This window comes from Scophthalmus maximus, chromosome 15, assembly GCF_022379125.1.
Source record: "Scophthalmus maximus strain ysfricsl-2021 chromosome 15, ASM2237912v1, whole genome shotgun sequence".
Classification (NCBI taxonomy): domain Eukaryota; kingdom Metazoa; phylum Chordata; class Actinopteri; order Pleuronectiformes; family Scophthalmidae; genus Scophthalmus; species Scophthalmus maximus.
In genome coordinates, this window is record NC_061529.1 from 13,839,980 (window position 1) to 13,865,126 (window position 25,147).

The window sequence follows — 25,147 nt, forward strand, 5'->3', positions numbered from 1 at the left end:
ATAAACACATTGCTCAGTATGACTCTTTTGCCAAACAGCGCGCACACGCATGCACAGCAGCATACGATTCCCAAAGGGAAAATATATGTTCTGAAAAAACAACAACATTAAAATGCAACTTTAAGTGGATGTTAAAAATTGTTTTGTTTTTTTTAATAAAAAAATAAAAAAATATAACATGTACAAATTTACAATTAACTGTAGACGTTAAGCAGTGGAGTAAAAAGTACATTTTCCTCTGAGATATTCTGTATACGTTTTTATAGGATATCGGAGGTGTACTTTTGAATAAATAGACTTACTTTTTTCCTTGTTAAAAAGTTTGTCATAACAGTGTGAATCATGTACGATGTTGCGAATGATGTGTGCTATAATAGTTTTTTTATATAAATGTTATTAAAAAAATTATAAAAAACAATTTCTATAGTAACCTGAAACTCATTCGTGGCACACAAAATGGACAGCATCAGAATCAGAATCAGTTTTGTGGCCAGGTAGGTAACAGGTTACATATGAGGATTTTTGTTGTTGCTGTTGTTAAGGTGCACATAGCAACACATATATACAAGGATACACAGAAATATAAATAAATATAGAATAAAATAGAATAAAATAAGATAAAATGTAGACTATTTACAATAAATAGAGGGGTCACAGATCGGTGTCTGTATGTGTGTGTTCCAAGGCAGTTACCAAAGTATTTGTTTGCTGGGTTTTTGTATTTTCTAATAGCCAAACTGCAAATGCACGGATGGTCACGATACACAAATACATGGGGGGGAAATGACTGAAGCCCACAAAGAATGTGTCCGTCACTCATCAGCCCGGTCCTCTGCGTGGGGATGGTACCCGCCCGGAGGAGCCTCGCACTCGCGTCACCATGGAAGCGCTCAGTTTGCGACACGCATTCGCCATTTTGCTGCCTCGGTGTGTGTTTCCCTATTCGTGTGAGTGAGTGAGTGTGTGTGTGAGTGTGAGTGTGAGTGTGTGAGTGAGTGTGTGTGTTGTTCGTGTGGTGCTCCTCTCGGCGTGAATACCTCCGTCGCTTCCCAAACACTCGCTGACACACCAGCTGAGAGCAACCGGGAGAGAGAGAGAGAGGCAGAGAGACAGAGAGAGAGAGAGAGAGAGAGAGAGATGTCTGCACTCGAGAGGACCGCGGCTGCCGCAGTGTGACATTGGACAAGTCGGACGATGTAACTCGAGTCTCGCCGAGCGTCGCCGAAGAGGACCGGGAGAAATGCGGGGTCTGTTGTTTTCTCACTTGCCGTCTCCCCCCCCCCCCCAACTTTGCCCGGTCGGCCGGCGACACCCGCCGACGCGGCTAGCGGAGTTAGCTTAGCACCGCTACGTTGCACTTGGCACACGCTCCGTGTGGCTACCGCTAACTGACGAGGCTGCTCGGCGGTAACACGTAGTCGGTCACAGCGCAGTCTCTGCACGGCGGCGAACAGCGTCGCGCACTGCACCGTTGTCCTGGCGACGGCCGCAGCCACAAGTGCTTGTGTCCGTGACCCCCTCGACCTCGACGTTGTCCACGGCGATCCATCACGACGTGGTGCAGCGGTCACAAAGCTCTGTCGGTCCAAATGTGCCAGTTAGCGTGTGACGTGTAAACAAAAACACACGGGAATTTATTCAGTCGTGGGTTTTTTTTCCCCTCTGCTCCTGTTAATTGTCGCCTGTTCTTTCTTTTGATCGTCCATTCACAGCTTGACAAAGAGCGGAGTGGGTCGAACTCCGTCACCAACCAGTCAGCATGACGGCGCTCAGCAAGGAAGAGGGGTATTGCTGTCCAGGCGGGATCGTCGTCGCTCCTTTGGATTCTGCGTTTTGACCGCGTCCCGTCCGGCCGTCGACGATGATACCCGGGTTGATCTCGCAGGAGTTACACAAGCAGCTTCTGGACCCCAAGAACTACCAGAATCGCACGAGTGGCGTGGAGGAGCTCAAGCGCATCCTCTCGGAGGCGGACGTTCAGTCGGTCCCCTCCGACAGCATTGAGGACTTCATCGGTTTTCTCCCTCGACTTCTGGATGACAGTAATTTCAAAGTGTTGTGCGGCACATTGCAGGTTTTGAACTTGCTCATTCAGAAGCTAGATACGAGTGTAGGGAAATATCTCAAACAACTAGTGCTGGTGGCTCTCAAGGCCCTCGGGGACGCTCGCACCATCACCAGGAATGAATACATGAATGTGTTTGGACAGCTGATGAAAACTGTTGCACCGCAGCAAGTATTAGATCTTGTAATCAGCAACTTGAAACACAAAAATTCAAGGGTCCGGGAAGATGTCCTTAACATCATAATGGCAGCTATGCTCACTCACCCCAGAAGAGATTTCAACATCCCCAAGCTTTGTTTTGAGGTTGCACCACATCTGGCCGACAGCAAAAGGAAAGTCCGCCATGCCGCCCTTGAGCTGTTCGCTGTTTTGGACTATTGCCTTGACACAGGGAAAAAGCAGCCTCTGATGAAAGCTGTGGACATGGTGGAGCTCAATGAGGATGCCGAGGGTCTCATGGCAGCTGTACAGGCAAGACGAGCAAGGCATGTCCTTCCGAGACTTTCCTCGGAGGGGGTAGTGGAGTATGGCTTAGCAGTGCCCAAACCAGGACAGAGATGCTCGGTGCAGTATGGTTCTGGAGCTGATCTGGACTGGGTGATGAACGGAGGGCGGATAAGCAGTGCCAGGAGTCACAGAACTGAACCGGACTGTGACCGGCTGTATGGCTACGGCAGCCTAGGCTCCCTCACTGATGACCTTCCTCTTCAAAGGAGGATTGTCAGTGCGGGTAAAGGGAAAAACAAGCTACCCTGGGAGATGTCCAGCTTCTCATCCACTGAGAATGAGCAGCAATGCGGTACACCCAACGGAAAGTGCTCTGAGCAGGTGGGGTTTCATCCTCCTGCCAACTTGCCACGTTCTCACTTATCCATTGTGATAATTAAGCCATCTGGGATCTTTTCCGTGATATAGCATATGCTCTTATAAACATACATGAATGGAATAAAACATACAGCTTAGCGTTACATTATATTCAGGCATACTGTGGGTTAGTTAATCCTGATAGCAAATGGAAAATGTGTCCTTTATTTGTCAGTGTTTGACGTTTATGAATCAGCTATTGACACAGCAGCCGGTGTTCACTTTCGGTGGACTTCTAAAAATACTCTGAGATCCAAAGCAATTAGGGCTCAATCATCTCAGCATCAAGGACCAGGCAGTTACAGTGTGTTGATTTGCACCTGATTGTGTGATTATGGGTGGCGCACTAGATTTTTGGGCTTCCTTTTTTGAAAAATTGTTAATCTATGTCCAGGCCGTTTCTCCAGTTTTTTTGTTGTTGCCTTTAACCCTGTTCTTTGAACAAGCTGAGTAACACCCAGAGGCACCAGACCAGAGATACTAAAAATATCGTAGAGGCGGCACTTTCCTTAGAGACAGTTTGGGGGGAAATGACTATAGTATTATCTCTCATGATGCAGTATGGATAGGGTGCAGTAGAAAGGGACAGTTATATCTTCTGTATGTTGTCATACATTTCCTTAGGAAAATATTGTCCATTATGCTCAATGCTTCATGTTTTTCTGAAATTATTTATCTGGTTGTAGGGTAACGATTGGCTAAATTGCATCCCTGAATATCCATCCATCCATCCACAAGCTATAATGCTTATAACCTCTGATTGTTGCAGGGGAGCTGGAGCCAATCCCAGCTGACATTGACCCACCTGAGACACTGAATATGTTGTTCTGAATTTTTTTAAAACAGAGAGAGGAATAGACGGGTAAACACCAGGATCACTGACACAGTGAAAAAAAAACAGTAGGGGACTCAATTCCCTGCACACTGACACTGAGGAGCATTTAATTGTCTTGAAAATAAGCATCATGACGATCAGGGTAGGCCTACCACCTTGTTGAGTTGAAGAGTGTATTGTGGAACATATTAGCTTACAAATAAGAATGATTTGTAAAATATTTTATCAGCTCCATTCTAATTATACCCCATTGAGCGGCTTTGTTTCATGGGGCATTAATTGACCATATTTGTTCTGGAAGCTATCATTCCGCCTACAGCCTCAATTTGAACGACCTTCTGTTTACAGCGGAGTCTGTTTCCCAGCAACCACATTATCACACAGCACACTGACTGAAGGGGACGTGGAGCCATAATTGGAAATATCACTGGGTTATGCTTGTAAAACATGGCTTGTTTACTGCTCTGCTGTTGATTGTAATCACACCAAGTGCTCTGCAATGAGTGTTTGTGATTGCAGAGAGAGGGGCTGACCTCAGCAACACTCACACACAATGCCCAAAATCTGTCACAACCACCCTCTCTGTTTGAATCACTTATCTTTGACCATTGTTTCAAACGTATGATCACTGTAAAACTTTAATGAGAACATTAGACATCATCATGAACAATAAGTTAATATCCACTCAAAGGCCAGTGTCTCATGTCTCAAACTGGCTAAATATCTGCTTCCTCCCTTTGTTCGGGCGAGTGGATGGAATTACACTCAGGCTCTTGAAATGTTTAAGGATTGTCGTTCTGAACTTTATCCTCTATTGTCGCTATTAAAATAAATAATTTTCTGCCCCACGCATAGGGGGCCAGTGAGGATTTCCTCCCTCTGTCCAGGAAGCTGAGTCCAGAGACCTACATACCCAGTTTTAGTAAGTGCCAATATTTCCTTCTCGTGAAATGACACCCACATTATTTACAAATGAGGTGACAAGTGCAGTTGAGCGGTTGTAATGGTCAACTTCCGCTGGACTGAAGTTAGAGCGGCAGTAAATTGGATTAGCATGCTGAGTCAGTGGAGTCACCGCGCCACCAGAAGCCCTGAGATGAGCACAGTTGCGAGGCAGATCAGTGTCATAGCAGTCTCACAAGTAGCCTGAAGAAAACGCTGCCAGTGGTTTAGTTATGTAATTATTATTTATTGCTTTGTATCTGTAATGTCAACATGACCTGGAGAACAACACTTGATAGTTCTCTTTAGTACTTTTTTTCAAATGTTTGTTGAGAGGCCTACATGGGGCTGGGCCATAAAGCGATGACAATAATTACGGCATTATATATTGCTTATGAATTGTCCGAACATGATTGTTTATACCTCAGAATATTTTTCAAGTGTTTTTCATTCTCTGTCCATGAAAAAGTTTAAAACCACATGGTTTAAGAGCATCCCATAAGGGGTTCACTATTTTCCTTGTGTCATGCGTTTACAAGGGGAATTGCCGAAGTCATGTGATTTACATTTAAGTAATTTGAAAAGCCTGTTAGGTTTGGAATGAAAATGACAAAATATACATCTGGTCTAGGTTCTGCAGATCCACAGAAGAAACAATCCTCCAGAAGGAGGGAGTCCCCTGCTCACCTCAGGAGAAGTGGAAGCCTTAACTTAGACCCTGACATCTTTAAAACTACCAACTTTTCTGACCCAGATGTTGGTAAGAAGTCGTTACCCTGAGATGATTTAGTCAATTTACACTTAGGAACTCCAGTCACAATAAAAAAAAATTGAAGGTTTTTAATGTTAGCCCAATCATGAACCATATCTCTACCTGGCTACCTATTGTTACACCCAGTTTTCTATGGTTGCTGATGTGTGAATACCCTGTCTCGCAGTGGCATCCAAAGGACGCACACTCCAGAGGAATCCCAGTGTTGAGCGTACGTTTTCCCTCCCCTCTAACCCCACCACACCTGGCTCGTTCCTACTGCCCTCCTACCCACTGCCTACACTCCCAGGAGGCATGCTAACTCCAACAATGTCCCGTCGCCACGGTGATCCCTCTCTGTCTATGTCCAACACCTGGCCCAACAAGAGGGAGAGCAGCCTTCACCAGCGAGACACCAGCCCCTGGAGAGACACAGCAAAGGGTAATCGATTAGAAAAAGTTTTTGATAAATAATTGTTTTGTCTGTTCAATGTCAAAATGTTGTAGCCTCTATTTTATATCATCCTTCTGTTCTTCTTCCCCGTCCTACCCCTCCAGGGGACCATCTCTCCAGCATATCCTCTCCGAGGCCTCTGCGTGCCTCCCTTGTCACTTCTTCTTCCACATCGTCATTCCGTCGGGCTCTGAGCAGCACCAGGGCAACAACCCTCTCTATCTCGCCAGTGGTCCCTCCATTAGAGCAGGCCCAGTCTCATAATGGCCAGAGGCCCCATGCACCAGGCAGCCCTCAGAACCAACAGCTGGAAAAGAGCCTTCATCTGGACCCTGATGGCTTCAGAGCAGTGCAGGATCCTCAAGAGGACGATCCTCTGGACATGCAGGAGGTCAGCAGACTGCCCTTAGACTCAGCTGGAAAATGTGGGATTCTGCAAGTTCCAATGTGCTCCCTTTGTATTTCATAGTTCTTAAAGTAGTGTGCAGTGTTAATGAAGAATATAGGTTTGGAAGTGGAAATTTATATTATTCTATGGCTGTGACAGATGTAATGATGTGTGATTTGATGAACAAAGTCGAAAAGGCTGAAATGATTAGGCAACGGACATGATTGCGTGGCCATGTACAATGAAAGAAAATCAAACCATAACATCACTGCTCAAGGAACGGCGATTGTTAAAATCAATGTAAAGTTACATCTCAATCATAAGCATAAATCCATTAGTAGGATACAATGGAAAAATATGAAATGAAATACGAGCAAATGGTTCTCTGCTACAAAGGAAAAATAGGGGAAATAACCTTGCAATGAAATTGATGGGGCTATAGCGCGCCATTAGCAATATTTCTTTCCATGCTCATTTGTGCCGGTTTGTGTGTTGCTCACAGATGATGAACTCTCTGCGCTCATTGCGCAACAGTGCTGCCAAGAAGAGGGCCAAAGTGAGCCTCAGCAGTCCAGATCCCGACAGCCCCGACTCTGCTGTGAGATTAGACATGGACTCACAATCACAAACCTCTCCGAAGATTACCAGCTCAGCCAGTGAAAGCGGTCTATCCAGTCTGAGCTCAGTTGCCAACTCCAGCTCCAATGGCATCAAAACCAGGTAAAGGATCCACATTAGACTCATACTTAAAATATGATTACTTGAGACCATAACTACTTTTAAAATCTGAATACTTCTACTGTAGGTCTCTAGTTGCACAAAGTCCTGCTTGTGGTTTCCTTTATGAAAGTTAAACCGTTGGAGTGGTAAACTGGTACTCATTTGGTGATGTGTGAATATAGGCGGCATCATTTCTCACATTTGTCAAATGTGTCAACAGTCCTGGAAACTCTGCCTCTTCAGGAATGAAACCTCACATTGCAAGAGTGCCTTCAGCAAAACTGAGGTCCTCTGTGTCCATGGACTTTAGCAGCCTTCAAGGTATAAAAGAGATGAGGAGTTTTTTCCCCCATTCTGTTGCATTGGTTTCTAACTTTTTAACATCTTTGTTCTTTGTTTCGTCAAGGGTTATCCCAGAGAAACGAACTGTCATCTGAGGTGGGTGTTGTTGGGCAGAGAGTCACTTACTCCAATGGAACAATCAAAACTGAGATGGAGACAACAGGAACTTCCCCTCCTTTGGTCAAACTGGACCTTCGCGAAACAGTCAGGGGTCTGAAGCCTGCCAAAGGTCAGCCAGCGGTGACAGTGGATTCAACTGGTAATAAAATTTTGTGTGCGTAAATAATTAAAACAATCAGTAAATCCTCTCTTGATATTTAGGTTCACAGAGTCACAGCAGCAGAAACTCACAAGGCACAGACATGCCTGAAGGAGTCATTGGGAGAGGTCAGTCTGTAAAGGCCATACAGTAAATCATTGTTCAGTTATCCAGTAATATGCTGTCTTACGGAGCAAGTGTTGAACTTAAGTGCTGTTTTACATCAAAAAGAAACACTCCTAAAACATTTTTATGGTCCTTGTTTTCTAGTAGAGCAAACACACTATTCCCATCATTGTTAAAAAGTGAAGAATATCTAATGACTGATGATGATCTTTCCAGTCATATATACAAGTATTTTGCAAGTATCTCCTTCATGCTTCTTAGGCGTCTTTGGCACTGCAGTGCCTGGCAGCCCCGGAGTCGTCCTATCACTAGAACAGGGTGGATCGATGGCCAAACCTCCCACCGATCCCTCAACTGGTGTCTACAGCCACACTCTGTCTGACAGTCACGTAGACATCGACGTCAGCCCACGTCCTGATGAGCTTAAGGTTTGTCAGACTTTTTCCAGCAGTAAATTATAGTACACCACAGAAAAATTCCAGTGACCATCACCTTTGTTTGTTTGTTTGTTGGTTTTTATCGATGCACATGCAGGATAGGGTGAAGAATACTAGGTTCGGCCGGAACAGGATGCGTCTGCAGCGTTTGGATCAGCAAGTAGGGCAGGCTGGTAAGGGGGACAGCACACGAGACAAGATTCGCCACCGTGTCCAACAGATGCTGTCTGATTCACCAACCGAGGAGAACAGAGCTACAATCATCACAGGCAAGAGAAAGCTCTGAAAAAATTTAACCAACAATGTTTTCCCTCAAAAATTCTTCTTCATAAATTAATTTTACTTCATCTGAATCTTACTGTTGGTTATGAATAAGCTTTTCCAATCCTTTGGGTCCTTGAAAATACAAAGTTAGATTTTCTTTTGTTTACTTAAAAAAAATTGTAACCTGCTGTCTCCCCTTATTTGACGTGGTCATGGGCAATAACATTCAGTGTAAACAAAGAATTTATCCATTTGCAGCCAGAGTCTTGAAGCGGTGATCTTCTGTGTTGTAGATCTGCATCTAAACGGCAGCACGCTGACTTCCACCAAAGCAGACCATCTCTCTACCCCTCTTAGCCCTGTCAGCCCCCCAGGACCACAAAGCCCCCTCAAGTGCTTCACTCCGCCACACCAGCCGAGCCCCCCCACCGTGCCCCCCAACCCTAGAAACCTCTCTCGGCTCAGGAGGGCTCCTAGCCTCAGCAGAACCCGACCTTCGCTGTCACATAGCTCAGGTTGGTGGATGTATTGACACTTGATGCACCAAATGTTAACTACTTTTATAAAACCAAAAATGTCCCAGTGTATCTTTGTGTCTGTCAGTTGGTCTGATACTGACAAATAGATGAGCTGCTGCTTAAACAGGCCTTTGGTTATAGAAAATTCTGGTATGTTAATTAGACTGTGAGGGCCATCGGAGCATGGGTGACTAAGATGTTTGCTTTGGTTAATGTGCCACAATGCTTTGTTTTGACAACCCACCGTAATGCACCGCCACCCACACTAAAATATGTGTTTTCAGACAGATAGAGATGTAAAATGAATGTAATGAATATTATGTAACATGAAACGATCTGTGTTGTGTGGTGTCTGATGGGCCATTTAGATGAGCTGTCCCCCGGCAACACGGGCCACAGGAAAAATGTGTCTGAGCCTCAGGAAATGTGTCCGTTTTCCAAACCCGACCTGGCACTGACAGAGAGTTTCAACCTGCTGAGTTCTGAAGACTGGTGAGAAACTCTATTCCGCTTTAAATTAGCATCACCCAAAATATAATGGTATTTGTTGCGTTAAAATATTTTGAAGCAATACATTCATAGTGTTTTAGTTTTCTCAGCAACACACATCAGATTAAACAGCTACCAATATCTTTAAAATTAGGCAAAGAAAGTAGAGACTAGACAGAAAATGGCTGTGAACTTCTGTCCTTTTTGTCAACATAGGGAGAAGAAGATTGAGGGTCTGATGTTCATGCGCTCTCTGGCCCACTACCACTCAGACACACTCCAGGGCAAGCTTCATGATGTCTGCCTGTGTCTCATTCAAGAGGTACAATAACTTGTTGGATAACACTCCCACGTCATTTTGACATGTTTTCATTGTGCTTCCTTACTCCACCTGAAGTAGAGCTGCCTCTCTTAATTTAAACGTTAATATTTAATTTTTTAGATCAGTTTCATTTGTCAGCACATCAGTAATTATAAAGTATATATTTTCTGCCTTGACTACCTGGTGCTTCTGTAAAATTCTTACTTTTTTAGTCAGAGGGTTAAAATGTTTCTCCCTGTTGTGCTGATTAATGCTGTAATTCTGTTGTTTGCCCTTAAGTATTGATAATGTCCGTCGTCTTCAGGTGAAGAACCTGCGGTCAGGTGTGTCCAGGGTTGCAGTGTGCACCATGGGTGACCTATACACCCACATGCAGAAGGCGATGGACCAGGAGCTGGAAGGAACAGCTAAAGCCTTACTGCAGAAGGCCGGGGAGACTAACGCCTTCATTAGGCAAGATGTCGATGCAGCCCTGGATTGCATGGTGCAGCACTGCACTCCCACTCGCAGCATCAACGCTCTTCTCTCTGGAGGAATCAGGTAAATTATTATTTTACTGAACTTCAAATTTGAAATAATAGTTTTTATATTTGATTGCTGAATGGATTTTCCCTCCACTAATAGTCACCTTAGCGCCTTGGTGAGAAAATGCACCGCTCAGCATCTGGCCAATCTGGTGGAGAAGGTTGGTGCTGCCCGTCTTCTGTCTGGGGGCAAAGATCTCACTGAGAGGATCTTACCTGCTGTCACCAAACTCGCCCAAGACTCCTCACAGGAAACCAGGTTCACTTATGTTTTCATAACTTTCATGTTGATACACAAAGATTCAATGTTAATTCAAGCATTGCACACATTTAGAACATATTATGAGTTGTTTAGTAAGACCAACACAATAGAAAAACCCTGCAAATAAAAGTTGAGTTAGTTGAGTTGATTCATGTCTGTCGTGATTTTTGATACCATAGTTTGTGGTGGTATACAGACCTCAGTTTTGACTTTAGAAGTAAAAAAAAGTCCTAGTCAAAAAATAGTCAGTGGAAGTTGTCCAGGCCTTTATGTCTTTAAGACAATCCAGAAGTTTGTCTACCTGATTGGTTTCATCTGGCTTTATAGAGGAATACAGCTGGGCATCATCTGCATAACAATGGACATTTATTGGGTGCTTTCTGGTAGTTCACCTAAGGGAAGAATATATAGAGTGAAAAGTATCGGCCCCAGCACAGAACCTTGTGGTACTCCATGACTAACATTTTTATGGATTAAAAAAAACTGAAATTTATCTGAGAAGTATGACTTAAACCATTCCAGTGCTGTTCCTTTAATCCAGTGAACCAGTAAAAAGTCTACCTCACTAGAATCTATGGAGACAGCGTGCGTGTCCACAAGTGAAACAAATGTTTTGCAAGTAAAGGCGGTAACACGAGTGATCAGTCAAAACATTTAGTTTATGTTAGTTAGTTTTTTAAATACATTTTATTTTTATTTGTCTTTTTCTAAGATAAGACACTCACTTTTTCAAGGGGGATAGCCTACATTTAGATGTTCGAAAATCATGATTCAGATCGTGGATCGTGATTCTATCCCAAAAGATCGTACTTTTGGCAAGATCCCCTACCTGACACTCCCTGACAGTTACGATTACAATGTTTCAACCCTCAGGTTCTTTGGCCGGCGAATGTTGCTGTCCCTGTCATCCCACCCTGACTTTGACAAGATCCTGGAGAAATACATCCCCACCAAAGACCTGCCAACCATTAGAGACACTATCTTCACTCTCAAGACAAAGGTGCGGCAGTGTTTGTTCTTCTGTGTTTACAACGTTGGTGTTTTTGCTAAATGCTTCACTGTCCTCTTACCTGGAGATTGTGGGTTATTTAAGGGTCTTGGTGATATGCCCCAAGACACTCAGTCAGCCAGGGGCAGACGCTCCCTCCCAGGCAGTGGCACAGTCAGGGCCTCATCTCTCACCAGGGAGCCTCTCAACCAGACCAACAGGTGGGTGTGAATATCAAACGGTAGAGCTCTTAAACACTAAATTCAGCCTTTAAAGCATAACTGTAGCTTTTACAATCTGTATGGTTGTATTATATTTTTACTTTTACTCACAGGTTTATAAAGATATACTATTTAATGCATTTTTTTAATCTACAGGGAGTCCAATAGCCATTATAGCTGTAGATCTCAGACACAAAGTATTGCAGACAAGACAGAATACATCAAGCAAATCTCAGGTCTGCTGGGTTCAAAGGACTTCAGAGAGAGGATCAAGGGAATTGACCAGCTAGTGGTTGACTGCCAGCACAACCCCAACATGGTCATCAATAGTATATTCCAGGTTTGTAATAGCACTTTTCTTAAATTATCTTCTTTGTCGTAGTTTCCAGCTACCATCATACTATTCTGTTTCATCATGAAATCCTCACCAAACTGTCTCTTTTACCTTTTTGTTTTTCCCCCTTTGTTTTCCCTTCCGTCAGGTGTTTGATGCCTTTAAGGCCAGGCTGCAGGAGTCCAACGGCAAGGTCAACCTGCACGCCCTTGAGTCGCTACAGAAAATCATCCACTTGATGAAGGACAACCTGTCCCAAGTGGTCAACATCCTGGTCCCAGCAATCGTGGACAATCACCTCAACTCCAAAAACAATGCCATCTACTCTGCTGCTATCGGAGCCATTAATGCACTTATTTTAAATCTTGGTACTGACTGCAAGCATTCAGATTTCGGTAGTATAGTCAAAATGTCATGTTGGATTTTTTTTCTTGTTCTAATCTATCTAATTTGATATTGTGATTTCCTTTGTTTCCATGACAGATAACGTACTCCTTCTCCAGCCTTTCTGTACCAAGGCTCAGTTTTTAAATGGCAAAGCTAAAGTGGATCTTATTGAAAAGGTTGCAGGTATGTCTGTTGTGATCACTCTGTACACTGTAATGAGTTCTCACCTCCACTCTCCACTTACTGTTTGTTCTCATTTTATTAATTTTTTTTTCATTTCCAGACCTTGTGACAGAGCTCTACCCTCGCAAACCCCAGGTGGTTGAGCAGAAAGTGCTGCCCTTGCTGTGGCACCTCCTGGGCACCTCTACCCACAGCGGCACCATACATGGCCGTGGCGGTAGCGTGAGGGGTGCTACCGCCAACCTGTGCCAAGCCCTTCACGCCCAGATGGGGTCCAGCCTGAGCGAGAGTGCTGCCTCCCAGCCTGCCAACGTCCACAAAGGTTTAAACGAGTTCCTGAGGGCCTTAACCTAAAGGCAAAGCCGAATCCAAACGCAACCAAATGTTGGAAGAGAACACTGACCTTACTTGAAGACAGAGATATTCTACATTTCTTACAGTGCCTGCACTTTTATATCGAAACAGAGAAAGTCCTTATAGATTAAGAGCTCTAAATTCTTATCGGAGTGAGTTTTCCTCTGGTACAGAAACATGAAAAATTGTTAACATACTGACATCAGGTCTTACACACACTCCACCTGCTCTCTTTGCACTTTTAAAAGGTAGCTCATTATATTTATGAATGTCATAACTTTTACATAACATATTACTATCATTGCTTCCCCCCCCCCATATTCTTAACATGTACTGTAGACAAATCAGAGACGCTATTGCAGAATGTAAGAATAAAATGCACAAAAAGAATAGGAAGACAGGGAATTCAAAGGTGTATATTTTTGCTGCTTCACCAGAGGTGATGTAATATTTTTGACCATGTAGTTGTTTTGAAGATTTGTGATTTGAGATCAACAGTAATAGTACAAAATACTTTTGTACGGCTCAAGTGTAATTGCACAGTATTAATCGTATGCTGTTTGACGGTACAGTTTATAATTTATCTATCGTATAATGGTTTAAAGGTCTTGTTAATGATGTGATGAGTTGATACTGTCTTTTTTTTTTTTTGCATGACCAAAACTTACTGACAAGATCAATATAGTCTCTATTTTTGTTAATTAGATAAATATATGTACACTGATGCCTAGATCACACTTGGGCTCTGACTCATGCTCCTGGATGGGAACGGCGTGAATGGAGGAGTACTGCTTTATTCCTGTGGTTGCCTGAGAATCAGTCAAGTCCAGTGAAGATCTGGTTTTGTCTCAGTATAGTGCCAGTCTGCAAGTAGACTTTTAACTCATATATTGTTAAATTATATCAAACTTGTTTGTGAACAAGAGTGAAGACAGACTGATATATAAATAAAGTTTTATTTATGTAAAATTAACCTGCAGTTGCCTCATTCACATTTTTAAAGGGAGAAGGGGTAGAGGGGTGACAACTACTGCTACATTTTAATGATTCGGGTTTTTTTAAGATGAAAGGCGAATTAAATTCTGTCACATAAAGCCACATCATCATGATGTCTTTTACCTGATTAACCACTAATCATGGATACAGTCAGTGAATACACCACTTTTTTTTTTTTGGACTGTGCCAAATTCATATGGCATGTTATGTAAAGCTCAGGGTGGATTAACCCTCTTCATGTGTAAAATAACAGAAAACAGCTGATTGTGAAAGATCTTTGAAATGTCCAAGGCCTTGAAAAAGTGGTAGGCTTAGCAAGCAATACAAAATACTGAAGTTACATTTTTAATAAACAAATGCACCGATGCTTTGACATGCTTTGATGTTTCCTATTGAAAACTGAAATCACTCGTGATCGCTCATTTGTTATCGCTCTTTTAAAACCTTAAGGCAATCCCGACGAAATAGACAAAATGGTCCCTTTTAAATTATCTTAAATCATCAGTGTGAGCAAATACAGTAACTGAAGGGCACAGTGGTGAAACATTATTAACTATTTTACATACATGTAATTTACATACATTTTGTACATTAGGTCTCCTCACAGTTCACTTTTAACTGTTAAAATGCACCAACCAGCTATTATAAAATCCGTCAGTATTAAATTAAGCAAAGATATTTAAAAAATAAATCATCAATTTCATTTCAACAAGGGGTTTATGATTTGGGTTGAATTTGCTCTGCTGCTTTAAGCTACTGTGTCATCCTGACCAAATGAGAACAAAAATGTCTCCTCCTGTGGATCTTTCCATTCTGTTACTAAGGCAGCTGGATCAATGCCATGGCAGCCTGGCCTGGTTTAGATGCTGGGAGAAGATGAGTGTTGCCGTCGCCCTCCACATCGGCGGCAGGGTCAGGGACCAGATGTCTTGGGCAGGTTAATGCTCCAGACTGTTTGAACGAGTCACCTTTGTCCACACAGGAAGTTAAGTTGTTTTTAAGTCTCTTGGGAAGAGATGAAAGGACACCATTGTAAAAGTGGGAGATAGATGGCGTCTCAGGCCTCCTCTGCTGAGTGATGGTTTCTCTATTTTAACATAGATGGCTTCCTTCCCTCCTCTTTCAAACCCTGTGTCCTTGTCCTTGGGGTGAACCACATCCATGTGTTGCTGGGTTTGAAAAACACAGGGATATGCTTGTTGAGTTTTACCGAAACTCCAGACACATATTGGATCACTATGTTGTCCACTAGATCCATTAATCTCTGGTTTTTGCTTGCTATGTGGAGTGTGTCAGGATGGAAAACCACATCATAGATGTGAATCTGGTTCCCTTTCGGATCTGTGTCTTGTCTGCCTGGGTGCAAACTGTGGGGTAGGGACCAGTGCAGGCCTCTGCGGCCATCCTCCGACACCCCAAACTTACAATCATGCTTTCCAATTTTATCATTGGCACAGATATTGATAAAACACTTCTGCTTGCCATTCACACTCGTCCTAAAAGCCCTAAAAGGTTCCAGGGGGATAAGCTCAATTCTGTTCCCTCTCTCCTGCTCCAGAAGAGTGATCTCCTCTTCATACCTTTTCTTATTCTCGGGGTCTGACATTTCCTTTATGTAATCGCACAGCATTTCCTTGAACGTTTCATCTTTGAACGCCTCTCTTAGCTTGTCAATTTCTTCCACTGTCATGTTCAGTTCTTTCAGATTTTCTCTGACCTCCATGCTATTAACTGCAAGTAAAAACAATGAGGTGGATCAAAAATATATATGTGTGTGTGTGTGTGTGTGTGTGTGTGTGTGTGTGTGTGTGTGTGTGTGTGATTAGAATTTAGTGCAGTTGTAAAATAAGAACAAAAATTTAATCAAAACATATTGTGTTGTCATCCCCGATGATGCAATGATCAAAGGATCATAGGCACACACTCCTGTTATCTGTGATCTCATCGCATATAACAGGTAGTGAATCCTCTCAGAATCCCATTTGAATAATAGCAGACACTTTACCACGTTTTAAAATACAAAACCAGACCAAGACCACCACTCGGAGAGACAAGCACAAATCGTGGGGGAACTCTTGCTCTTAGGCAACATGGCAGAAATGTACGGCGTGATAGACAAAACTGGGGACCATGCCCATCTGCTGCAAGAGGAGAAAACATATCAAGTCAGGGATCAGCTGAAGGTGAAGGAGAATTTTGCAAACTTTCCAGAGATGGCAGAGGAAATTTGATTTGATTTTCTGGTACATACTTTTCGGAGAGAAATAGCTCTTGAAGGACATTATTCAATAGCAGTCCAATTGTTTCTGACTGTATGAATGAGACATAATGATTGTGTATAGTAGAAAGACAGTTATATTTATTACCTGGCATAATGCTGGCTAAGTCAAACACAAGCAATGGAGCAATGGAGCAATGGAATTATGATGAAGGCATTTAAAATGAATTGTTATCATGAGTATTGAGGATTAGCTGACAACTAGGTAATATCTGGTTAATGCCTACATGCTTAAAATGTTGGTGTAATGCAGTAGTTGGTTTGCACTCCAGACAGACAGTGCTGACCTTGTTAACAAATACGTTGTAATTCCTGTGGCTGCTTACCACAATAAAGACTTCCCCAACAGCGTTAGTGCGGAAAAACTGTCAGAAATGTCCAGTTTTCATTTATAGTTACTTAACACACCACTGCTAGGGATTACTAAAAAGATACTTCAGTTAATATAAAAAAAACTTAAAAAGCATAATTGGTGGTTTTCTGTGAATTGCTTTAGTTTGTGTCTGCTTACAATGATCAAAGGTGCACACTCCTGTGATCTCGTCCCATATAACAAGAGGTGAAACCGCTCAGAATCCCATTTGATTTATAGCAGAAGCAGAGGCGAGACACTGAGTGACTTGACCACATTTGCAAATACAAAACCGGAAAGACAAGCACAATTTCTTGAGGACATAACTTTGGACTGTATATTGACACAAGCACTGGGGCAATTGAGTTATTATAAAGGCCTTTAAAATGTATTGTTATTACAAGTATTGAGGATAAACTGACAACTGTAATAGCTGGTTACTGCCCACCTGCTTAAAATGTTGGTATAATGCAGTAGTTCGTTGGCCTTTTTCTCACTTGGAGGCACATTCCCTACGTGTTTAGGTAAGAGAATATGTATGAAGAGTGAAAATTGTGGGAATGAGTTTTCATGGGATTTTGAAGTTGAATAATTTTCCAGCATTCACACCAATTAAGTTAATATCCACTAAAAGGCCAGTGTCTCATGCCTGAGTTGGCTAAAGATCTGCTACATCCCTTTGTTCTGGCCAGTGGATGGAATTACACAGGCTCTTGTTATGTTTAAGGATGGTCAATTTTCTGCCCATGCATAGGAGGCCAGTGAGGATTTCCTCCCTCTGTCCAGCAGTCCAGAGACCTACATAGACAGTTTTGGTAAGTGCCAATATTTCAATATTTCCATATTACAACATGACAACCAAATTATTTCTAGAAGAGGTGACAAGTACAGTTCTACGTTGTCACGGTCAACTTCAGATGGACTCAAATTAGCGTGGCAGTATATTGGATTAGCACGCTGAGTCAGTGGAGTCACTGCGCCACATCTCATCAGATGCTCTGAGATGAGCATAGTTGCAATCAGTATCATACCAGTCTCACAAGAAGCAAGATTAAATGTTCCATACCATTGTCAACAATGTTTCCCTGAATACAGTAAGTAAACCAGCGCAGAACATGGAACGTGATGGCGGCTAATTTCTAGGCCAAATAATTCTTCAGCCTTAAAGAGAAAGCGAATTTAAATCAGAGGGCAGTGAGTTGTTACAATGAGAATCTAGGGGTTCACTATGTCCTTTTGTCATGGGTTTACAAGGGCAATGCCGATGTCATTTGATTTACAATTTAACCAATTTGCCAGCCTGGTTTTTAAACAAAAGTAGCATAATAAACATCTTGTCCAGTCCCCTGCTCACCTCAGGAGAAGTGGAAGCCTCAACTTAGACCCTGACATCTTTAAAACGACCAACTTTTCTGACCCAGATGTTGGTAAGAAGTCGTTACCCTGAGATGATTTGATCAATTTACACTTAAGAACTCCAGTCACAATAAAAAAATTTTGAAGGTTTTTAATGTTAGGCCAATCATGAACCATATCTCTACCTGGCTACCTATTGTTACACCCAGTTTCCATGGTTCCTGATGTGTGAATACCCTGTCTCGCAGTGGCATCCATCGGGCAAATACTCCAGAGGAATCCCAAGGTTGAACGTACGTTTTCCCTCCCCTCTAACCCCACGACACCTGGCTCGTTCCTACTGCCCTCCTACCCACTGGCTACACTCCCAGTCAAGCTAACTCCAACAATGTCCCGTCGCCACGGTGATCCCTCCCTATCTATGTCCAACACCTGGCCCAACAAGAGGGAGAGCAGCCTTCACCACCGAGACACCAGCCCCTGGAGAGACACAGCAATCACAGCAACGGGTAATCTAGTAGAAAGACATTTCTTTCTACAAGACAAACAAAATATTTATCATATTTTGTTTGTCTGTTGATTGTCAAAATGTTGTAGCCTCTATTTTATATCATCCTTCTGTTCTTCTTCCCCGTCCTACCCCTCCAGGGGACCATCTCTCCAGCATATCATCTCCGAGGCCTCTGCGTGCCTCCCTTGTCACTTCTTCTTCCACATCGTCATTCCGTCGGGCTCTGAGCAGCACCAGGGCAACAACCCTCTCTATCTCGCCAGTGGTCCCTCCATTAGAGCAGGCCCAGTCTCATAAGGGCCAGAGGCCCCATGCACCAGGCAGCCCTCAGAACCAACAGCTGGAAAAGAGCCTTCATCTGGACCCTGATGGCTTCAGAGCAGTGCAGGATCCTCAAGAGGACGATCCTCTGGACATGCAGGAGGTCAGCAGAATGCCCTTAGAAAAACTCAGCCGGGAAAATTGTGGAGTCCAACATGCACCCTTAGTCTTTCGTACTTCTTAAAGAAACAGTCCAGCTTGTTCAAGGGGTTGAAGCTTGGCCTCATTAACAATATTTCTTTCCATGCTCATTTGTGCCGGTTTGTGTGTTGCTCACAGATGATGAACTCTCTGTGCTCATTGCGCAACGGTGCTGCCAAGAAGAGGGCCAAAGTGAGCCTCAGCAGTCCAGATCCCGATAGCCCCGACTCTGCTGTGAGATTAGACATGGACTCACAATCACAAACCTCTCCGAAGATTACCAGCTCAGCCAGTGAAAGCGGTCCATCCAGTCTGAGCTCAGTTGCCAACTCCAGCTCCAATGGCATCAAAACCAGGTAAAGGATCCACATTAGACTCTTACTTTAAATATGATTACTTGAGACCATGATAAAATCTGAATACTTCTTTTTTAGGTCTCTCAGGTTGACTAAATTATTTGATTTTGTTGCACCTTTTTTCAATGTTCGGACATTATATGCCCCAAGTCCTGCTTGTTGTTTCCTTTTTGGAACTCTCTGACAAACCTGGTGATAGAAAGTTGAACCAGTGGAGTGGTAAACTGGTACTCATTTGGTGATGTGTGACAATGTGTTGGACAGCCGTAAGAATATATGCATCATCATTTCTCACTCGTCACATCGGTCATCAGTCTCGGAAACTCTGAAGTGCCTTCTGCAGAACTGAGGTCCTCTGTGTCCATGGACTTCAGCAGCCTTCAAGGTATAAAAGGGATGAGGAATTTTTTCCCCCATTCTGTTGCATTGGTTTCTAACTTGTTTACATCTTTGTTCTTTGCTTCGTCAAGGGTTATCCCAGAGAAACGAACTGTCATCTGAGGTGGGTGTTGTTGGGCAGAGAGTCACTTACTCCAATGGAACAATTGTACCTGAGATGGAGACAACAAGAACTCTCCCTCCTTTGGTCGAACTGGACTTTCGCAATACAGTCAGGGGTCTGAAGCCTGCCAAAGGTCAGTGGATTCACCTGGAAATAAAATGAAATGTGCTTAAATAATTAAGTCAATCATTAAATCCTCTCTTCTTGATCTTTAGGTTCACAGAGTCACAGCAGCAGAAACTCACCAGGCACAGACATGCCTGAAGGAGCAATTGGAAGAGGTCAGTCTGCAAAGGCCATACAGTAAATCATTGTTCAAATATCCAGTAATTTGCTGTCTTACAGAGCTATCAGAATATGGATTTATCCATTTGCAGCCAGAGTCTTGAAGCGGTGATCTTCTGTGTTGTAGATCTGCATCTAAACGGCAGCACGCTGACTTCCACCAAAGCAGACCATCTCTCTACCCCTCTTAGCCCTGTCAGCCCCCCAGGACCACAAAGCCCCCTCAAGTGCTTCACTCCGCCACACCAGCCGAGCCCCCCCACCGTGCCCCCCAACCCTAGAAACCTCTCTCGGCTCAGGAGGGCTCCTAGCCTCAGCAGAACCCGACCTTCGCTGTCACATAGCTCAGGTTGGTGGATGTATTGACACTTGATGCACCAAATGTTAACTACTTTTATAAAACCAAAAATGTCCCAGTGTATCTTTGTGTCTGTCAGTTGGTCTGATACTGACAAATAGATGAGCTGCTGCTTAAACAGGCCTTTGGTTATAGAAAATTCTGGTATGTTAATTAGACTGTGAGGGCCATCGGAGCATGGGTGACTAAGATGTTTGCTTTGGTTAATGTGCCACAATGCTTTGTTTTGACAACCCACCGTAATGCACCGCCACCCACACTAAAATATGTGTTTTCAGACGGATAGAGATGTAAAATGAATGTAATGAATATTATGTAACATGAAACGATCTGCGTGTTGTGTGCTGTCTGATGGGCCATTTAGATGAGCTGTCCCCCGGCAACACGGGCCACAGGAAAAATGTGTCTGAGCCTCAGGAAATGTGTCCGTTTTCCAAACCCGACCTGGCACTGACAGAGAGTTTCAACCTGCTGAGTTCTGAGGACTGGTGAGGAACACTTGAGCCGTCATGAGGAAAACTCAAATCTAGAGGTCGTCTATATGTTCATTAAATATAGAATCATGTTACTATTCCGCTTTAAAATTAATATCATTCCAAATATCGTGATATTTGTTGCGTAACAACATTTTGCAGTTTATTATTTTTTCCAGGAACTTTGAACACATCATATTAAACAGCTCCCAATATCTTTAAATTAGGCCAAGAAAGTTAAGTTTACACAAAAAATAGCCCAACTTTTTGTCAACATAGGGAGAAGAAGATTGAGGGTCTGATGTTCCTGCGCTCTCTGGCCCACTACCACTCAGACACACTCCAGGGCAAGCTTCATGATGTCTGCCTGTGTCTCATTCAAGAGGTACATTAACTTGTTGAATAACACTCTCTGCCTCTCTCCTAATTTAAATGTTAATATTTTTTCATACAGTTTCATTTGTCAGCACATCAGTAATTATAAAGTATATATTTTCTGCCTTGACTACCTGGTGCTTCTGTAAAATTCTTACATTTTTTGTCAGATATCTCAAAATGTTTCTCCCTGTTGTGCTGATTGATGCTGTAATCCTGTTGTTTGCCCTTAAGTATTGATAATGTCCGTCGTCTTCAGGTGAAGAACCGGCGGTCAGGTGTGTCCAGGGTTGCAGTGTGCACCATGGGTGACCTATACACCCACATGCAGAAGGCGATGGACCAGGAGCTGGAAGGAACAGCTAAAGCCTTACTGCAGAAGGCCGGGGAGACTAACGCCTTCATTAGGCAAGATGTCGATGCAGCCCTGGATTGCATGGTGCAGCACTGCACTCCCACTCGCAGCATCAACGCTCTTCTCTCTGGAGGAATCAGGTAAATTATTATTTTACTGAACTTCAAATTTGAAATAATAGTTTTTATATTTGATTGCTGAATGGATTTTCCCTCCACTAATAGTCACCTTAGCGCCTTGGTGAGAAAATGCACCGCTCAGCATCTGGCCAATCTGGTGGAGAAGGTTGGTGCTGCCCGTCTTCTGTCTGGGGGCAAAGATCTCACTGAGAGGATCTTACCTGCTGTCACCAAACTCGCCCAAGACTCCTCACAGGAAACCAGGTTCACTTATGTTTTCATAACTTTCATGTTGATACACAAAGATTCGATGTTAATTCAAGCATTGCACACATTTCAAACTTATTATGAGTTGTTTAGTAAGACCAACACAATAGAAAACCATGCACAAAAAAATGAGTTGAGGTGACTCATGTCTGCTTTACCATACAAATAGTGCAATTTCTATAAACTACATAAAACACCAGATTAACAATTGTAGTGTTTTACGTGGGTGATTGATTTGGTGTGGCCTAGAACCAGAGTTAATACATGTTTATGTACAGATTAACAGTGTATTATCAACATTTTCACTACAATAAGATGCACTAAGTCAAATTCCTTGACAGTGTCTGGGTAACGATTACAATGTTTCAACCCTCAGGTTCTTCGGCCGGCGAATGTTGCTGTCCCTGTCATCCCACCCTGACTTTGACAAGATCCTGGAGAAATACATCCCCACCAAAGACCTGCCAACCATTAGAGACACTGTCTTCACTCTCAAGACAAAGGTGCGGCAGTGTTTGTTCCTCTGTGTGGTTATAACATTGGGGGTACTGCTCAAGGACACGCTGTCCTCTTACCTGGAGATTTGGGTTTATTTTAGGGTCTCAGTGGTATGCCTCAGTCAGCCAGGGGCAGACGCTCCCTCCCAGGCAGTGGCACAGTCAGGGCCTCATCTCTCACCAGGGAGCCTCTCAACCAGACCAACAGGTGGGTGTGAATATCAAACGGTAGAGCTCTTAAACACTAAATTCAGCCTTTTATGCATAACTGTAGCTTTTAAAATCTGAATGATACACATAATTATGTAATATTATTATTATTGCTCTTACTCACAGGTTTATAAAGATAAACAATGTGATGCATTTTTTTAATCTACAGGGAGTCCAGTAGCCATTCTAGCTGTAGATCTCAGACACAAAGTATTGCAGACAAGACAGAATACATCAAGCAAATCTCAGGTCTGCTGGGTTCAAAGGACTTCAGAGAGAGGATCAAGGGAATTGACCAGCTAGTGGTTGACTGCCAGCACAACCCCAACATGGTCATCAATAGTATATTCCAGGTTTGTAATAGCACTTTTCTTAAATTATCTTCTTTGTCGTAGTTTCCAGCTACCATCATACTATTCTGTTTCATCATGAAATCCTCACCAAACTGTCTCTTTTACCTTTTTGTTTTTCCCCCTTTGTTTTCCCTTCCGTCAGGTGTTTGATGCCTTTAAGGCCAGGCTGCAGGAGTCCAACGGCAAGGTCAACCTGCACGCCCTTGAGTCGCTACAGAAAATCATCCACTTGATGAAGGACAACCTGTCCCAAGTGGTCAACATCCTGGTCCCAGCAATCGTGGACAATCACCTCAACTCCAAAAACAATGCCATCTACTCTGCTGCTATCGGAGCCATTAATGCACTTATTTTAAATCTTGGTACTGACTGCAAGCATTCAGATTTCGGTAGTATAGTCAAAATGTCATGTTGGATTTGTTTTCTTGTTCTAATCTATCTAATTTGATATTGTGATTTCCTTTGTTTCCATGACAGATAACGTACTCCTTCTCCAGCCTTTCTGTAATAAGGCAAAGTTTTTAAGTGGCAAAGCTAAAGTGGATCTTATTGAAAAGGTTGCAGGTATGTCTGTTGTGATCACTCTGTACACTGTAATGAGTTCTCACCTCCACTCTCCACTTACCGTTTGTTCTCATTTTATTAATTTTTTTTTCATTTCCAGACCTTGTGACAGAGCTCTACCCTCGCAAACCCCAGGTGGTTGAGCAGAAAGTGCTGCCCTTGCTGTGGCACCTCCTGGGCACCTCTACCCACAGCGGCACCATACATGGCCGTGGCGGTAGCGTGAGGGGTGCTACCGCCAACCTGTGCCAAGCCCTTCACGCCCAGATGGGGTCCAGCCTGAGCGAGAGTGCTGCCTCCCAGCCTGCCAACGTCCACAAAGGTTTAAACGAGTTCCTGAGGGCCTTAACCTAAAGGCAAAGCCGAATCCAAACGCAACCAAATGTTGGAAGAGAACACTGACCTTACTTGAAGAAAGAAATGTTCTACATGTCTTACAGTGCCTGCACTTGTATATCGAATGAAGAGAAAGTCCCTAAAAATTAAGAGCTCTTTATTCCTAATCTGAGTAAGTTTTCTTCTGGTACAGAAACATGAACAATTGTTAACATACTGACATCAGAGTCGTATTCCAGGAAGCGGATTTTGTTAAAACTGAGTAGAGGGATACTCTGGGTTTTACGTTCCAGAAAGAGAATTAACTTAATCTTTAGGTCAGTTACCATGGTAACTGAATCTGTGAACCTCACCTGCTTGCAGGCAGGTTTTCTTTAACAAACCCTGATTTTCTCCCTATCTTTTCCCTTTTGCTGAGCCTGAACTAACTGTTAAAAAATGGGGTGTTCTTTCCTTATCAACCCGATCAATATGGAAGCACAATTAATTTGAGTAGCCTTACGTCAGGTGATGATTCTGAGACCAGGTACACCACACGCTGGAAGCCACTGACGAATCACAACAGAGTGGCCCAGTTGGCCAATCAGGGTAGACTGGGCATTATCGGGAGGGGGCCTTAAAGAGATAGATTAGATGAAATAGGATAATCCTTTATTCATCCCACTACGGAGAAATTTGGTAGCCTGGGACCCAGACGAGTTCTGGGAGCTCATTTAATTTGCTCTGCCAGAATATGGTCTGGATCCCCTCCACTGGAAAGTGGTTGAGTCCTGGAGAGACAGTGTGTCTGTGTTCTACTGAGCAAAAGTCTACAGGAGCAAAAACAAAGTGTTTCAGACAGAGTCTGAAAAGAGGAGCTGCAGGAATGGACAGTATGAGGAGACTGATGCGTTTTCTGTACATTTGGAGCATGTAAACCTCACGTAATAACCCAAATTAATATTATAAACCTAAATACGAGAATGTCTCCTTTGCGATGAAAAGTGAATTAAATGCTGTCAAAGAAATACACATCATCAAGATGCTTTTTACCTGATTTATCTTTATTCATGGATACAGTCAGTGGATACACAAGCATACATGACTTTCGGGTTGTTTTGACTGCGCTCAATT

General features: G+C 43.1%; 2 protein-coding genes and 2 long non-coding RNA genes across 11 annotated transcripts; 2 read left to right on the forward strand and 2 right to left on the reverse strand.

Moving 5' to 3' along the window:
- The first annotated feature begins 911 nt into the window (after positions 1 to 911).
- On the forward strand, positions 912 to 14,002 carry LOC118286423 (TOG array regulator of axonemal microtubules protein 1). 3 transcript variants are annotated; one of them, XM_035610874.2, is made up of 23 exons: positions 912 to 1,247; positions 1,713 to 2,893; positions 4,620 to 4,686; positions 5,338 to 5,466; positions 5,645 to 5,899; positions 6,016 to 6,302; positions 6,802 to 7,019; positions 7,240 to 7,340; positions 7,426 to 7,590; positions 7,683 to 7,748; positions 8,008 to 8,174; positions 8,281 to 8,452; positions 8,741 to 8,962; positions 9,334 to 9,457; positions 9,671 to 9,776; positions 10,081 to 10,316; positions 10,401 to 10,559; positions 11,436 to 11,562; positions 11,656 to 11,771; positions 11,928 to 12,111; positions 12,254 to 12,473; positions 12,589 to 12,675; positions 12,776 to 14,002. In XM_035610874.2, exons 2-23 carry the CDS (start codon positions 1,862 to 1,864, stop codon positions 13,027 to 13,029), a joined length of 4,494 nt encoding a protein of 1,497 aa, XP_035466767.2. In that variant the 5' UTR covers positions 912 to 1,247; positions 1,713 to 1,861; the 3' UTR covers positions 13,030 to 14,002. The 3 variants fall into 3 exon arrangements, with proteins under 3 accessions (XP_035466767.2, XP_035466768.2, XP_035466769.2); XM_035610875.2 differs by lacking the exon at positions 7,683 to 7,748 and having other exon boundaries at positions 7,426 to 7,635; XM_035610876.2 differs by lacking the exon at positions 7,683 to 7,748 and having other exon boundaries at positions 7,426 to 7,620.
- Positions 5,748 to 10,117, reverse strand: LOC118286452. The gene is made up of 3 exons (XR_004785396.1): positions 9,981 to 10,117; positions 8,239 to 8,353; positions 5,748 to 5,879 (listed from the first exon to the last, which is right to left on the reverse strand). It is a non-coding gene; the product is annotated as an uncharacterized LOC118286452 (long non-coding RNA).
- On the reverse strand, positions 10,162 to 12,017 carry LOC118286449. 6 transcript variants are annotated; one of them, XR_004785392.2, is made up of 6 exons: positions 11,883 to 12,017; positions 11,633 to 11,752; positions 11,392 to 11,520; positions 10,864 to 10,910; positions 10,405 to 10,579; positions 10,162 to 10,303 (listed from the first exon to the last, which is right to left on the reverse strand). It is a non-coding gene; the product is annotated as an uncharacterized LOC118286449 (long non-coding RNA). The 6 variants fall into 6 exon arrangements; XR_004785390.2 differs by having other exon boundaries at positions 10,761 to 10,910; XR_004785388.2 differs by having other exon boundaries at positions 10,761 to 10,954.
- A 1,990-nt stretch (positions 14,003 to 15,992) lies between the features above and the next one.
- On the forward strand, positions 15,993 to 25,041 carry LOC118286425 (TOG array regulator of axonemal microtubules protein 1-like). The gene is made up of 19 exons (XM_035610880.2): positions 15,993 to 16,208; positions 17,410 to 17,470; positions 18,260 to 18,520; positions 18,660 to 18,946; positions 19,123 to 19,340; positions 19,655 to 19,725; positions 19,811 to 19,975; positions 20,058 to 20,123; positions 20,255 to 20,476; positions 20,850 to 20,973; positions 21,238 to 21,343; positions 21,593 to 21,828; positions 21,913 to 22,071; positions 22,451 to 22,577; positions 22,673 to 22,779; positions 22,951 to 23,134; positions 23,277 to 23,496; positions 23,612 to 23,698; positions 23,799 to 25,041. The coding sequence occupies exons 1-19, from the start codon at positions 16,116 to 16,118 to the stop codon at positions 24,050 to 24,052; spliced, it is 3,048 nt and encodes a 1,015-aa protein (XP_035466773.1). The 5' UTR covers positions 15,993 to 16,115; the 3' UTR covers positions 24,053 to 25,041.
- Positions 25,042 to 25,147: the final 106 nt, after the last annotated feature.